This window comes from Pyrgilauda ruficollis, unplaced genomic scaffold (assembly GCF_017590135.1).
Source record: "Pyrgilauda ruficollis isolate IOZ18807 unplaced genomic scaffold, ASM1759013v1 scaffold142, whole genome shotgun sequence".
NCBI classification, from domain to species: Eukaryota; Metazoa; Chordata; class Aves; order Passeriformes; family Passeridae; genus Pyrgilauda; species Pyrgilauda ruficollis.
In genome coordinates, this window is record NW_024512766.1 from 251,669 (window position 1) to 268,409 (window position 16,741).

Here is a 16,741-nt window from a genome sequence, read left to right on the forward strand (position 1 = left end):
ACAATTTGTTGCCTTTCAAAGTATAATGTAAGGGGGCTCAGTTATGCCTCTTTACAGTGAAACTGCATACAAATTTCTTCAGGCTGGAACTGTACTGAGTCAAAAGAACATAGGTTGAATTGATTGATTAAATCTTGGAATTGTCATTATAATGGTAATGCTAAGTGGAATACTTTGTTCTTTTTCAGCACCCCTGAATGGTTGTCCTTTGAATGGCACTGTTATTGGGGTAAGACACGAATTCCTTTTACCTTTTGAGATTGCAAGATATTTAAATATATCAATGAGCTTTTGAAGGACACACACTTGTCAGAATACACACACATAGAATACAGGGCAGCTTTTTTTCCAGATAGAATCTCTGCAAGGAAGACCTTGGAGTAAAAGCAGTGCCAGGGGGCTCAGCATATCTATGTCCAGCTCCTGACTCTGCCAGGGTCTTCCTATATGACAATGAGCATTTCTGCAAAATGGGGACAGCAAAGTTTCCTTATCTTGAAGGATGCTTGAAAAGAGGGCCTAAAAACTGTGGTAATCTGCATTTTGTAATTGTTTGCAGACTGCCAAACACACAGGAAACTCTCTATGAGGGTTAATCTCCCTAGTGATCCTTGCCCACTTTGGGGAAGCAAAATGTTCCCATATTCAGCTTAGAGGATAAGGCAGATTAAAGCAAGGATGGAGACTTCCTCCACCTGTGTGGAAAGAGAGGTATCCCTCCTTGGCTATTAGCAAGAACAGGAAAGCTGAGCTTCCTCCCTATTTGACCTCTTTTCTCTTTCAAGATCCCTGATGATGTGCCCTGTGAGGGAATTTTTTTGCAACTGCGTATTTAATGGATAGATTAAGACACGTTTAACCCAGCCCATGATAGTGGGAATGATGGGAATTAAGCATCTGATCTCATTTATGCCGAATTTATCTTTGGAGAGCTCTGTCAATTGTCCATTGTTTCCCTAAATCCATATTCTGGCAGCACTTCTGGTGTCAAAGAGCTCTAAATATTCTCACCATCCCCCAGGGAAACAGGTTCTCTTTAGTCATTTAACCTAACTTTAACCTACTCATTCCTGCTTTGTCAACATGTGTCTTCCTTTTTCATTTATTTAAAAGTAAATGTACTCACCATTTATATTTATATTGTAGTGATGTGGCAGAGAGAACCTTTCTCCATCAATTTCTTGTGGTTTGGATTTTTTTTTTTCATAGTCCAAAGGCATAAGTTGATCAGTTTTTTAGAGCTAAAGCCATGTCATAAAACATCCATCATTCTGTGTAGAGATGACTTCCCTGTAGAATGAAATGCAAGGAAAAACTCTTGTTTTTCTTGTCTGAAAAGAAAAGCTTTCTTGTCAGAACACTGGTTTAAAAGTGATAAATTCTGGAATAATCTACTTTCTCTTTGATCCCTCTACTTCTTTCCTCTATTGTATGTTGTCAGAACTAGTTGGCATCCTATAAAGACAATATTAGTAGGAAATGTCAGGCAGGACAGTAATTAGCAGCTCTTGCCACCTGCTCTTATGCAGGATTATATACATATATATATATAATATATATAATTTCTGTATTGCAAACCAAATCTGTTTCCAGTTGTGTGCTGTTCTGCCATGATCAATTAATTTTTTTTCACCTCCAGCAAAATGTTCACCTGATCTGTCAAGTACTTTTTCTTTCTTCAAGCATTTGAAAATATTTACAAATAATTTAAAATGAAGCATAAGCAAATTTTGAAACAAAATGTCACATTGAAGACAAAATGAGAAGTATCTGTGTTTTGAAAACTTCAAAATAAAATGTCTCAGCTTCTGCAATACTGAAAAAAAATCCTAAAATTTCTTAAACTAGCTTCATTTAATGACTTACTATAAGTTAATTAGCTGCATGTCTGAAATATTTTGAGCACCTGGTGTCACTACAGCTTTGTTTTGTACTATTCTCTGCTTTGATGACTGGTTCCAGAGTCCTGGTCAGGAAGTAAGATGTGGTGTCCACAGAAGTTTATACTTCCTGGATTTCAAACCCTTTATGTTGGGTCCTAAAAGAATGAGCTTCAAGTTTCATTTTGTAGCTAGGGTAAACTTTCCTATATTAACTCCTTCTCTGAATAGTTCCAAGTTTTGAGTATTTTACTGCATTTCTGGTAATTGACTGTATCCCTAATCCCTTTACATTTTATCATGTATCTGGTTACCAATATTATATTCCAGTGATTTGGTGTATTACATTTACTCTGCTGTTCTTAACAATGCTGTGGGTTTTAACTGCAAGCTTCCAAGCAGGTGGCTGTATTTTAAATGGATTATCTGTATCTCTCATCTGTTTTCTCAGGCTTTTACTGAGTGGCATTTTTGAAGGTGATCTGAGCAGATCTGAGCTATATGCAGGTTATTTTGGTGGCACTGGGTTAGCAGGTGTTGACATTTTGTTCCAGGCTGGCCAAGAAAGCTCATGATAGGTGTGTTATATAAAGGGAAAAATCTGTATCAATCCATTATTTCGTTCAGTTCTGTCATGCTAAGCAAATTTGGGATCAGGGCAAGACCTTCCCCCAAAAGCTCAAGGCACTTCTGTCTGAAGATTTCATTTCAACACATCTCTAGCAAATCCTTATGTTCCTGCCTCTCAGAGTGATTATCATGTGAGTTCAACTTTATCTATTTTGTACTTAACTGGAATGGTAGAACTATTAGAAGAATGCATGAGGATATCAGTGATATCAGTTGTGGCTTTGTAGACCCTTTCTTTATGATGTTAAAGCCTAGAGCCACTGAGGCATTCTTTGATAAAGAATATCATGTGGTCTGCACTAGAACTGTCACTCTGGTGTCTGACTGCTTTCCAGTGTTGAGATCAAACAAGAAATCTGGATTTTCATAAGATATTTGCTCTCCATCTGTTGTGGTGTAACCCCAGCCAGCATCCACTTGCTCACTCCCCACCAGTAGGATAGAGGAGAGAATGAAAAGGATAAAAGTGAGAGAACTCCTGGGTTGGGATAAAGAGAGTGAAAGTAAAAGCTGCGCAAGCCAAGCAAATCAAGGAATTAATTCACTGCTTGCCATGGTTGGGCAGGAGTTCAGCCTTCCCAGACAAGCAGAGTGGTGCTCCTTCTTCTCCCCACGGTATATTCTGATCATGATACCATAAGGTCTGGAATATCCCTTGGTCAGTTGGGGTCACCTGTCCTGGCTGTGTCTCCTACCAACCTCCGAGGCACCCCCAGTCTCCTCAGCAGCCTGGCAGTAGGAAAAGCAGAAAAGGCTTCAGCTCTGTGCAATCCCTGCTCAGCAGTAACAATATCTCTGTATTATCAACCCTGCGTGCAGCATAAATCCCCAAACCACAGTCCCATTCCAGCCACTGGGAAGGAAATTTTCTGTAGCCCAGGCCAAATCATCACGCCCTCCCTCTCCAGGAGCAAAATTTTGAGTGCATCCCCATACCTGCCTCCACTGAGGTTTTTTTAACCCTCCAGATTAATGATAGTCACTACAAAAGCTTAAACCTGGAAAGCTGCAGAATCCCATGTTCAGGTCTCAAGCTAAGCTGTTAAAAGACAGGAGTCTCCCCCTTGTTATTTCCTCTTTCATCATGTTTTATGTGGAGGATCCTTTTTTTAGACCTCAGGAGAGAGTCATTACTGTTACTGGTTATAGAGACCTGAGCGCCTCTGTTGTCCTGGGGCACAGAATAAGAATGTAGTTAAAATTCTGTGCTCAGAACACTTGTCCTTCACAGTATTGGCTCTAAATTACCCATAAATTCATTACTTTTACAACATTACTCTGGCCAGCTTCTTGTTTTTTGCTCCATTTGTTTCATGAGCATTTAATAATTCAAAATAGAATCTGAGGATATGCACAGTACCAAGGGAAATCAATGGTGGCATTCCATTAATATCTGAAGCACAATTCAAACCTTTCATAATCTAGCAAAATTGTCTATATACCTTTTTTATTTACCTTATTTATTAGTTTTTAGAAGTTTGTGCAAATCTTGAGTAGGCTGCTCCCACTCTGTCCCTTCAACCTTTGTGGTTTCTTATTTTGGGGTTGAAATGAAGGGCTTTGCACTTGGGAGGAAGAAAGAGTTTGTCTTTAGAATTCCTTTCAGTGTAGGGTAACCAATTACTGACTCCACATACTTTTGTTTGTTAATGGTTTGGCATTTTTGCTCTGCATTTTAAATGCCATTTTTGCTTGCTTTGTAAAGGTGATGGGATCCAGAAAACAAGGTGCTGGGGAAGAGCTCAGAACATCTGAGTTGTGCTCAGCCTGATTCACTTGTAACTATGGACATAGTAGAGTTCTTCAATCACTAATTCTGTTTTTTTAAATTTTATTTGTCTTTTCTTAATTTTAAGCTTTTAGGCCTTTAGAGATTCCAAGCAGTATTGTTACAAAAACAATAGCAAGCAATTTCTGCCCATAACCTGTGGGTTGTGATGGCTCTTGAATAAAAACTTATTGCCAAATAAATTCATTACACTCAAAAAATGAACTCTTGGCAACCATGTAGTCAGAATAAAAAAAAAATCATCTTCCTCATAACTTTGAAAGATCCCTTTCTTGCTTGCTAGATATTTAAGCAACAAAGAAACGCCAATGACATTTCTCAGATTAAGGACTTCTAAAGAGCTTTCTTGAAAAATAGCCTCATGCTTCTTGTTCTAGAATTAGAGATGAAAAAATTAAGGTCTCTGGAAACTTGGCAGCATGGGTTTCTTGTTTCTCTAGAAAGAATTACAGTGCAAGATTTAATGAAAGAGATTTAACCTGAAGTCACTTGTTTATCTGGATTTTGCTGGTGAGATGGTCACTAACTGACAAACTGGTTCCAATGTTTCAGCACGGGAGGCGCCTGATGGTGGATCAGTGCACGACATGTGACTGCTTCCAGTCAGCACCTCGTAAATACACCCTGAGGTGCAAGAAACTCAACTGCCAGGCCTGCCCAGCGGTGAGTGGGAGCAGCCTGGGGGGTCTGCTTAGGAGTGTGTCTGATGAGAGTCGTGTTCTTCACTATCCACCACTTTGTTTGGTACAGCCTTTGGCCTTTCTTGAGGTTCTTCTGAGAAGTCTTGCTCTGTGTTTTTTCCATGAAGTAGATGATATGCACCAAATCTGATCTAAATCCTCAGCATAGCAAAGATAACTTTACATCGTACTCAGCTCCACAGGCACATTTTATTGTTTTTTAGATTACTTACCCTTAGGGCAATATAAGGTTTGGCAAATCATTTGCAACAGGAACTGCTGAGTCCTCTTTCCTACAGTGTTACTTGTCCCTCCAGGGACTGGCAGCTCAGCCAGATCTCCATGCTTCAGGCCTTTCCTACGACTTTTCCAAATTGTCTAAAAGCTGGGCTCAGTAGCATTTGTTTGGTTCCCAGCCCATGCCTTTGACGATTTGAAGTGATTGTCCCCATCAGTTCCCACTGGTATTTGAAGTCTTTGCTGCCACTTTGGTGCCATCACCTGCAAGGAATGACTTTGGCTGAGAAAGCCAGAGGGATATATCTTCCATTTTTACTCTACTGACCAACAGTGTGACAGGATTGCCTGATTAGCTCTGCTCAGTTCTGTAGTTTTCTCTCTTAGCACCAATACCTCAAGTAGAAAGAGCTCTTAAGTGAGGCTGGTTTGATCATCCTGTGTCCAAAGAGCACAGACCAGCAGCTAAGTTTCACAGAAAAAAAAACAAACTTATATGCCTCTTCCTTTTCTTCGTCCTTTCTCTGGATAGTGGATGGAGCACAATGGCCCCAGCCAAACCCAGGGCCTGTGCAAGTGGTGGCCCTGGCACTCAAAGTCCACATCTCTAACATGATCATGTGGGATTTCTGGCTGATGTCCAGGAGGGGCATACACTGATAGGGCCCCTGAAATAGAGAGGGGTGGAGTTTTTGATGAGTCCAATCTTCCATCCTAAAGTAGAACTGGAAGGGACTGGAAATGTAGTTAAGTTTCTGTAGAGAGTAATCTCTACCAATAAAAAAAACAGAACAAGACTGTAGGCTCAAATTACTTCCTGCAACTCTTGTTCTTGAAGAATTGTCAACAGTGTCCCAGCTGGCCTGTTGTGAGTAGAAAAATGATGTGACTTCCATATGATGTCCAGGGACAGGTCAGTGGTTAGGACAACCCAAGGCCAGAGAGTTTCATGTGGAGAATGCAGCTCAGATAATTCCTAAGTGTTCCACTTGTCCACTGGGCCATCAAACTGGCTTTGACACCTTTTATTTGGTGGTATGGATGTAGCCTCTGACAAAAAGGACAATCTGGAATACTTTTTGTGGTTCTACACCCTAATATTATCCCTTCTGTAAGGTTTGATTATAGACATAGGCTTCTGAAGGGAAAAGAAATGGCTCAGTGCTGAGTATCTTCCTCAAAATATAGTCTGGCAGATCCATTTAAAAAAACCCAAACAGATACACCAGATTGAATTTGTGGACAGAGACAAGTGTGCATGTGTATGTTCTCACACAAAGATACACGAGCATCCATTCTTGCTGCTTAATGCAAGTAGCCAGCTGTAGAAATTAATGGTAGAGAAATCAATACAATACATGAATTAAAAAAAGAAAAAAAAAAAAAAAAGGCAGGGGTGGGAAAACATTCCTATCCTGCTTCTTTCACCACCCACACATTACCCAGACAGCTCTTTTTCCCCATCTGACCCAAAAGTACAGACTAGGCAGAAAACCCTGAAGAAAGGGCCATTTCCAGTTGGGCTTATTAAGGGCTGTGAACTTGTGTTTGGGAGATATGGAGCTACCCAAGGGAAGTTGCAGGTCTAGGAGTATATATCCCTTCCTAGCCATTGTAATGAATTTGTGGATCTTGAGGGGAAAAAAATCAAATAAGATACAGAATATCTTCATCCCCCTAAGGCCAGTGGGATTCACACAATTCACAGGATGTTTCCTGTCTCAAATCCTTTGACTTCATGGTATACCCAGATAAAAAGCAATTTCTTGCTAATGGATAAAATTTTAGAATACAAATGGCTTAAGAGTACCAATTCTCTTGGGAGTAACCGCTTTCTCCTGGATGCTGAAGTTGTGTAAGGAAAAGCACTGGCAATTGAAGTGCAGCCAACTCCAGCATATTCTGCTCAGGAGGGTCATTTTATGACCTGCTTTAGGTGCTTATATTTTTGCTAGTAGGGAAAGTTCACCTAAATAACAATGAAGTATGTTTTCCCCCAGTGATGTAATAGTAACTCCCCCTCCCCAAATTCTCTTTCTATAAAAAAACATATGGATAACATGCATGCCTTCACTGAACCAGAAAGTGTTTGTTTTCTTAAAAATGTTCATCTCATCATAGGCAGCTGTTGGTTATCTGGAGCAGCTGGGGATGTTACTCACCCCATCTAAGATTCATGTGTTAGCTCAGTTCCTTTCTGCTTGGTTTGATTTATTCTTTTCCATTATTCACTCTATACCTTTCTGCCTCTCCACCTAGTGCTGATCATTCTCCCATGCTCTTTTTCCTGTCACTGTTTTTCCCTTCAATGCTGTTTGTGGGGCTCCATTATTACCCTTTTCTTTCTTGCTCTCCTTTTCCCTTATTCTGCCCTTTCCCTGCCTAATGCTTCCTGGATATTTTACCCTTTTCTCTCCAGTTTCAGCACTTCCAACTACTTTTCCATGTTGCACTGTGTAGAATCCATAGGTTTTTCTTAGAAGCATTTTGCTGGCTGTCATTTTGTCCACTGAATCTTATTTTTTTTGAAAAAAAGCTTTTTAAAATAAATACAGGATGCATGCTTAAAACAAAATAAACCCAGAAAAATGTCCTTCACCTTCTAGAACTACAAAAGGCAGGAAATCCCTGGCTCTTGCTGTGGAAAATGTGTGCCAACTTCATGTAGTATCAGGCTGAGAGATGGAAGGGTTCAATATCTTCAGGTAAGTTTTAAGCACTCTTTATTTTATTTATGAGTAAATGTATCATCAGCTTCTGTTGAACTCCGGGGAAGTGCATTTTTCTTCCTTTTTTTTAGGTAACATGGTATTAACAGTGTTTTTGTATCTCAGAATAATTGGTCAAGGAATTTAGTTTGTTCGTAAATGAAAAAATGGGTGACTTTGTATCCCAGTGCAAAATCCTAGAGGGGTATTCTAGATTCAGGAATGTTATCAAGGAACTTTAACTGGAATATGACCTCAGACAGGTATTTAGAGGAAATGAAAACCCTCATTTAAAATGTGAAATAGTTAAATTGAAAATGTGAATTTTGAGATACTTCTCCAGCATAGAATCGTAGAATAGACTGAGTTGGAAGGGACCTAAAAGATAATCTTGTCTCAATGCCCTGCCATGGGTGGTGACACCTTCCAGTAGAGCACGTTGCTCAGAGCCACACCCAGCCTGGCCTTAGTGCAGGATATGTTCTTAAACAGTAGTGGATATTTTCTGGTTAAACCCCATCCTCTGTCACCAGAGACAACATCTAAAATTTTCTTTTAGTCCATTCCTGTGAAAAATCTTAGATGGGGTGAGTATGCAAAGAGCCACAAAGCTGGGGAAGGGTCTGGAGCACCAAGAGCAGGTGGGAGGAGCTCAGCCTGGAGAAAAGGAGGCTCAGGAGTGACTTCCTAGCTCTGCACAACTCCCTGACAGGAGGGGGAAGCCGGGGGAGGGTCGGGCTCTGCTCCCAGCGAACAAGGGACAGGGCACGAGGAAACAGCCTCAAGCTGCACCAGGGGAGGTTTAGATTTGTTATAATTTTTTTTTTCCACTGGAAGGATTGTCCAGCTTTGGCACAGGCTGCCCAGGGCAGTGGTTGAGTCACCAGCCCTGGAGGGATTTTTAAATGTGTGGATATGGCTCTTAGAGATGTGATTTTCTGGTGGACTTGGTTGGCAGTGGGAGGTAATGGCTGGACTTGCTCTTAAGGGTTTATTCCAAACTAAATGATTTGGTGTGGGGATGGGTGGTTGTGTATATGTTTTCTAAAGAAGTTCCCAACTCCTCCAGAAGGTAAATAATTGTATATATGTCTCTTTGAAAGACAGATCATAGGCCAGACCCCAAAATCTCACTTAGAGAAAGTTTTTTCCTAAGTTAGAAATTTCTTCCCTGTTAAGAGCTGAAAATGGTCAGATCTGGGCAGAGCTGTGATCAATATGGCCATGGAATTAAACAGAAGAACGTTACTTTGTTGATAAACAAATATTTCTATGTTTTATAACTGTCACCACCATGGTACTTTAATGGAGACATCATCAAAATAATATCCTGAAAACTTCCAGTCCCCTATCGTTTCTGTGTAAAGCTAACAGCCCTTCAATCTTTCCAGGCAAACACATCCCTTCAGGATGGCTGTGACAGTCACTCCTGCAGAGTAAATGAGAGAGGGGAATTTATCTGGGAAAGGAGAATCACTGGCTGTCCTCCATTTGATGCCAGAAGATGCTTGGCTGAAGGAGTAAGTAGTGAAAGAGGTCCTGTTCCCAAGTTTCCTAATGGACTCTGTCATGTTTCTGGTACCTTCTGTGTGCTGGGGTGGGAAACCCCAACCCTCTCCCAACACCCTGGCTAAACTGAATCTGAACTTATTCTGAAATTCAGAAAGATGTAGGTTTTCTCTGTTTTTTTGTGGAATTGTGCTGACTTCTGACCCTTATTCTGTTATGAATATGAAGCTGAATATTTTAAGTATCAAACATTTGCAAGTGGTTGTTCTAACAATGTTCTCAGTTTGGGATCCAGAGCAAAACTGTGTGGACAATGACAAAAACTGAGAAATATGCATATGAAATGCTAAGGTATTTTTTCTCTGCCATTATATGAGGTTAGGGAAAAGAATTTTCACACTGCTGTAGAAAGATCAAACTTCCACAACTACAGTTGTTTAGCAGGATAAAAAGCCCTGCACAAAGTACTCATCCATCTTTCTTGTGATTTGAGGTTAATTAGACACTGAGGAGCAGAGTGAGGTATGAGTGTAACACATCGAGCCCTATTTTTGCTTATCTGTCAGGTTTTACACATCTTACAGGTGTTTATATCCACCTGCTCCAATTTTCTTGGGCATGGCAGGGAGCAGGGAACCTTTAGTAAAGCTTGTGGCCAAACTAGTCTGCTCATACACATGAAACAAATGGAGAATTTACGTATAATGTGGGAAAAATAAAGCTTCTACAGGGCATTTCTCACTTTGTGAAATTGTAATACGTGGTTTTGTTGTAAAAACAAAGATTTAGAAAAGAATGCTGCATTACATTACAGGCTTTGGGTTATTATCTCATTCAGGTGATGTAAATGGAAAATCAGTGAAAAACAGTTTACTTTTTAAACAGAATTTCTCAAACTGCATTTATTCTTCTCCTATCCCCCCCAAACAGAATTATTTCAGCTATAAAATTAGTGGTTTTCATCTTGTTGCAGGTCAAAATTTTAGGGTTTTTAATTAAAAATCCTCCAAACTTTTGCATGCAAGCTCAGGGGTTGAGTGCAACAATGGCATCACCCTGCAGTGTAAATATTTCTCCCTTGTTTGATTTTTTAAGCCTTCTGATGTTTGTATTCTTGTATCAAACTTTCTCACACACTTTCTGTAAACAACTTATTGTTTTGCATTCTTTTATGGAGGAGGAGAAACTTGATGGACTGTTGGTTTGTCCAGTGTCCCTGGAGAGGTGGCACTTTCACCCTCCAATCCTCTGTCACCTTTGGAAATCTATAAATGTTGGAGTCAGAAAATAAACTTCCTTTTTTCCTGCCTTGAGAGCAGCAGCGTGTCTGCGTCATGTTGTCTCGTGTCCTATAGCGACACTCCCTTTTGCCTTTCACTATAGTTTTTGCAATAGTTTACACTATACATGTATTTCTGAGAATTATATTCTGGATGATAGCAATGAAACAAGAAACAAAGTTTTATGGCTTTTAAAACTTACTTGACAGATGTGATATTTCTTAAACAGAACGAAACCTGAATGCTACTGGTTTTATCCTCCTGGTTTTCAGGAATTTATTTGTATTCAATGTCTTTATTTTAGAAAGCTTCTAATAGAAGGTGAGATCAATATTTTCAGGTGTTGAACTTGCTAATAAGTCAATTACTTCCAGTTAGCTACTAGCAAATATCATCACAAGTTCAAAATCTTAAAATTGATAAAGAGAAGATTGTTAATGTAGACTTATGATTTTGTATAATATAAAAATTCAGTTGTTTTTTTTTTGCCTAGTACCGTGCTTTATACATCTTCTTTCAGCAGAGCAGAAGTGTATCGCTTGTGCCAAAATTTGAGTTGTCTTTTTTTTAAATCATTTTAGGGCAGAATTGCAAAAATTGGCAACACTTGCTGTGACACATGTAAGTAAATAATCCAGAAATCTTGTATGGAAAAGGCAGAGTGTGTAAGTACCTACATTTTCCATAATATGCAATGTAATGAACCAGAGCTTAGCAATGTGGTTATAATAAACCATCAAAGAAGCCCACCCTCTGACACGCTGCTGTCATGTTTTGTCACCTAGAACATGTGTTTTGACAGTATTCCCAAGTGCTTAGAAAGAAATAGATACTCTCCACATTTTATGCAGATGTTAATTATGAATGTTTTATTTTATTGTTCATCTGGTGATAACAGGAATAGTCCTGCACAGACAGCCTGTCAAGTCACATAGCCTGATACTACTGAATATCTGAGGAAAACACTTCATGAATAATAAATCAACTTAAAATTAATTAATCAAAAAAGCCCAACCCTGGTGGCAGTAATGTTTTTGATAACACATTAACCAAAAATAGGGGAATGCATTCCTATGGAATAGCCTGACTGCTTCTTAAATCTTTCAGTTTGGGGGTCAATCTTGCAACTCTTAATTTCACGCATCTTTGTGTGGATAATCCAAATGTCAGTCAGGCTGTGAGAGTAGGAAGGATTGCAGGGTTGAGTTCTCATTTCTAAAATGAATCACTGATGCATTTGTGAGCAGATAACCTCTCAGTTTTCTCCTCTGTAAGTAAAAAATAATACTGTAGCTTATGTAAAATTTAAAAAATATAACAAAGGATTGAAATTCTCTTCTAAGGTCAGAATATCAACATCTTGTCTGTTATGTCTTTTAATCATCTTACTTTTGCAATGCATGTGCTCATAAATAAAAGATGACCAGCATAGCAGCCCATCGCCACACTGGCACAGGAGCTGCTGCAATAATACCCTTGATGAAGGATGGTAACTCCCAGAGAGTTTGCAGCCTTTGCCTCTCTGGATAATCACTGAACTCTGGCTTGAGAGATAGAAGTCAGAAGGCTATTGAGAGACTGTCATCAAATGGATCAAAGAGGTAATTTGGTTAAGGGAGCTTTAATCTACCAGGCTACAAGCAAGGAATACTCAAAATTGTTTATTAACAAAAGCAGATTTTGATATATAAAAGGCAGGGCTGTGGGCAGCTAGGGCCAATCACTGTAACAGAGGAGAAACTGGTTCCAAATGAGCACAGATCAATGCATAGATTTATTTAACAGAGTCATTCAAAAGTGATACCTCCCTGCAGCAGCAAAGGCAAACTGATCTAAGTGATGTGCTGCTTGCCTAAAACCTCCTGTATTGAGTGGACCTTGAAATCCTTACTCCCAATGATGTTTTGCCTGGATGTAGCTCAGTTTCTCATGGACATAGGTTACATTATCTTCCAAGGTCTTGAGAGAGTCTGTCTTTCAGATGTCTCTGTGCCATAAAGAATTGGGCTAAGAACTTGTTCCCTCAAGTCAAGGCTGATGCCTTTGGCTCAGCAGAGTCCAACAAGTCCTTGGGCAAAGGAGCTGGTTGAGGAGTTAGTTTCCCTTCCTGTGTTGTGCCTTCACAACTGGACTTTTTTAGTGTGTCTGAGGACATTGTTCCAGCTTTTATGTTTGTGTGAGCACACAAGTGAACAGCTCCTATTTTCTCATGACATTTTTGTGGTATTAGCCACAGGACTTGACAAATTGGCAAAGGCTATTCCTTATTTTCCCACTTAACAAAGAAGTTGTGTCTCTTTTCTCTGTTGATCTCAGTCTCACATGTCTTGTTAAGTTATAAGCACTTGCATTTGCAGAGGAGGCACAGTCAACAAAAAAGTAAATAACAGGCAAAGTAACTAGAAAACGAGTTGATAAGTCAGGATCAAAAAGGGGATGAATCTGTGTTGAGGCTGATGACTTTTTTTTTTTGTGCTTTTCAATTGTGTGAACACAACTGCCCTTTCAGGTGGACAATTTTTATAAAGGAATGATGAAATCATTAAAAGAGAAAGGGTGGTTCAGCCCTGGAACCAGAAACAAGCTGCATTTTTTTTTAAATGAAATTTAAGGTTTTAACAAGGCACAGAGTCAATTTGGTACCAACATTCTGATGGAAAGGTGTGTTTACTGGTAGGAAGGTGGATACCTTTCTCTTCCCTTTGTGTATGTACTTAGTTGTGCAGTTGCCCTGCTGAATTCCTTCAACTTTCTGAAATGTTTTGGGTAGTACCTAAAAATCAGTCCAATATTCTGTTAAACACAGAAATTTTGTTGGTTAGGTAGAAATGGGTATGAGTAGGAGTCTGTCTTTCACAGAGACATAAAACTATAGTAACACTACAGAGACCTGTTGTTGTCTATGCACAAAATACCCACGAAAAAAAACATTGGCTCCTTCACAAGTCTTTAGATGCAGACCAAAACATGCAGGAGTTCAGAAGAAAATATTCTGGCTTAGTTTATATTTGACCATAATCATGATGTGGTTCTCTTTGAAAGCGGGAGAATAGAGTAACAGTTGGTTACCAGAGTTAACAAGAGAGTTGTCAAAGACCAGGGAAGAGGCTGGTGTTTGATGGCCAAGGTGACTTTAGAACAAAGCAGTCAATTGAAAATAAACATGAGAAAAACCCTTCCCTAGTGGAATTTTAGGGCTGTAGTGTGAAATAGTCACACAACTCTGCATGAATTACTCTAAGGAGACACACTCAGCTAGGGATTTTACCAGGAAGAACATTTCACTGGCAGCAATTTTAGGAGTAAAGGGAAGTGAGTTACAACAAGCAATTGCCAGCAGTGTCACACTTTCTTTTTTCTTTTTTATTTTTATTTTTTCTTTTTCTTTTTTTTTTTTTTTTTTGGTTTTCTTTTTTTTTTTTTTTTTTTTTTCCTCAGATTGGATGAGGGGAAAATTTTTTTTTTTTTTTTTTTTTTTTTTTTTTTTTTTTTCTTGGTAGGTGTGGAGGTGGAATGTCATCCAGTAAGTACCAGACTGCAGTATGGGAATATCAATGGATGTGTGGCCGAAAAGGAGGTGCCCATTTCTCATTGTGAGGTAAATAACAAAAATCAACCCCCCTTTTTCTTTCCCTAAAGGAAACCTTTTCTTCCACCATGGTTTCACTTCAGTAAGTGGAGCATTGATTGACTTAGTGTTAACCTCATTGGCACTAATATCCTGAAGTAATTTGCTGATGCTGAATTTTCCCCAGTCAAACCAGCATGAAAAAAGGCACGTGTTAGATACAAAGGCTTTGTTCATCCCACTCTCTTGCTTCCATCAGAAATTAATGACTCTGAAGTAGCTCTGTTAGGACTTTCTACTTAAAAAAAAAAGGAATATTTATCTTCACATTTGTGAAGCTGATTTTCAGCTCTGAGCCTCTGGGTTGATTACGTGAATTTAAATAGGTATTTAGATAAATGGCATTTTAAAAGACCTTTAAACCCAAGTGCCAAGATTTGACTTGTGTGCCTTATAAGATCTAGGATTCCTCAATTAGCCTTGGTACCAAGCTCTTGTGTTCTACATGTTTTCTGTCTTCCATAATCAGATTAAAAATTTAATTTCCAGCCCATCTGGGTTTACACTTTATACGGCAACTTCCTTTTAAAACAGGAGTATAACTTCCATTCTGGGTGTTCCCATCTCTGCTCTTTCCAAGATAAACAAGCCCCATACAAGGATTTTAATCAACCCTTGTGTGCAATCCAAGTTATGGCATAACTAATAATTCTCAAACTCTTATCCTGTCTACAAAGTAAATGGTCCTTAGCCATAAAGTCATAAGTATTGATGTTTCTCCTGCAGAAGTCCAGATTTTACATTGGGAATAAACAGTGTTAAGTACATTTTTTCTAAAGTTGTCCCTGATACTTATAGTATATTTTGATTTAATTAGACTGGGAAATAAGAGCACAAAGCCACCAAGGGAAATGGACTCTGACAGAGTGTTATGTGGGGCTACTTGTTTTGACATCATGAAGGATTATAGCTAGAGGCACTGACAGCTTGGTCTAATTTAGTTAAGTGGCCAGACAAGCAGAACAAGAAATAATAGCACCAGTAGGGCAACAGTGGGTGTGTGGGTTGCAGCATTTGGGCTAAAGCACTTTCTGAATGCATGATAACCACATTTGCTCAGAAGCCAACACCATAGCTCTGCACATTCTCTTGTGAGATTTTAAATTCCAGGCTCTTTTGTGTGTGTGAGCCGTTTCTTCACCTCTCCTTTGCTCTGCTTATGCTCATAAGAAGTTACTGTTTGAGCAGCACCCTGCATTCTGGACCCAGGCATCTGTTTCTGAGTTCATGTTTTCAGCAGAGCACAGAAGCTGGACAAGGTCACCCACAGATATTTTGAAGGAAAGAACCAGGATTCTGAGTGCCATGAAGCTCTGTTCAAACTTCAGCTCTCTTCTTTTTCCATCTAGGGCAAGTGCAGAAGCACCACCAGGTACTCTGCTCAGACAGGGCAGTGGGAAGACCACTGCAGCTGCTGTACAGCCACTCAGACCACCACAGTGACGATCCCACTGCGCTGTCCCAACGGGACCATGGTGCAGCACTACATCCCCTCCGCCTCGCTGTGCGAATGCCGTGCTCGCAAGTGCACACCATGAATATTGCCCAGAAGCCCAGCTGCTTATTCTGAAGCTTTATGATGGAGGAACTTCACAATGCAATCCTAATTTTCTCTGTACACTGCCATATCCATTAGAATCCTGAAAAATTGTATTGACACAGCAATAAAGCTTACCAGCACAACAGAACATGATCTGATTCATCTTGGGGTAGATTGTAGGAGAGAGATTCCCTTCATTTCACTGTGGAAAATAATCCACATTATTGAAAAAAATCCCAAAAGAAAAACCACAAATAAATCGTGCTTAGAAGCAGTTGCTTATACTTAAAGAATATTTCCTAAATCATTTAGTGCTGCTGCAGAGACTCTGCAGACAATTCCCCACTTCAGTCCTTAGTGACACACAGTGGACTTATAATTTTTTTGCTCTTTTTCCTCCCATTCTTTTCAGGAAGTACAGTAATTATGGGATAAGGCTTCAGAGTAAGAGTAGGATGTACACAAACAATACTGGTTGGGGCTTAGACAATCAAATATCTTTCTGCAATGCATATACATGTTTCTCCAGAAGCTGAATGCAAAGAAACTGTGTGTTGAGGACAGACTGTGTAAATTCTGCAAGTCCTCAGAACATGTGTACAGGTTTAAGGACAGCTCTTACTTCAGCCTTTGCCCAGACCAAGTCGAGGAGAAAGCTCAGTGGTTATCTCACTTATTTTCAGGTGCCTGGACTTCACCTGTTGCATTGTTCCAAAAGTTGGAATTAATATAGAGGCAGAATTTGCAATAGTAGGTTTAATTTAGTTATTGCTGCCAGACATATATTTACAAGGATTTAAATTCTACTTTGTCTACTTGGGCCATGGAACACAAAAGATCTTCCAGAGTGTTGTTGGTCC

General features: G+C 39.5%; 1 protein-coding gene across 1 annotated transcript in view; it reads left to right on the plus strand.

Annotated features, from left to right (window-relative positions):
- VWF (von Willebrand factor) overlaps positions 1-16,024 on the plus strand; it is a 119,407-nt gene extending 103,383 nt beyond the window's left edge. Inside the window, exons 46-52 of the mRNA XM_041460362.1 lie at positions 189-229; positions 4,852-4,962; positions 7,823-7,921; positions 9,316-9,444; positions 11,295-11,334; positions 14,214-14,311; positions 15,691-16,024. Of these exons, the coding sequence (XP_041316296.1) occupies positions 189-229; positions 4,852-4,962; positions 7,823-7,921; positions 9,316-9,444; positions 11,295-11,334; positions 14,214-14,311; positions 15,691-15,879 (707 nt within the window). The 3' untranslated portion in view covers positions 15,880-16,024. The remainder of the gene's footprint in view (positions 1-188; positions 230-4,851; positions 4,963-7,822; positions 7,922-9,315; positions 9,445-11,294; positions 11,335-14,213; positions 14,312-15,690) is intronic.
- The last annotated feature ends 717 nt before the right edge of the window (positions 16,025-16,741 follow it).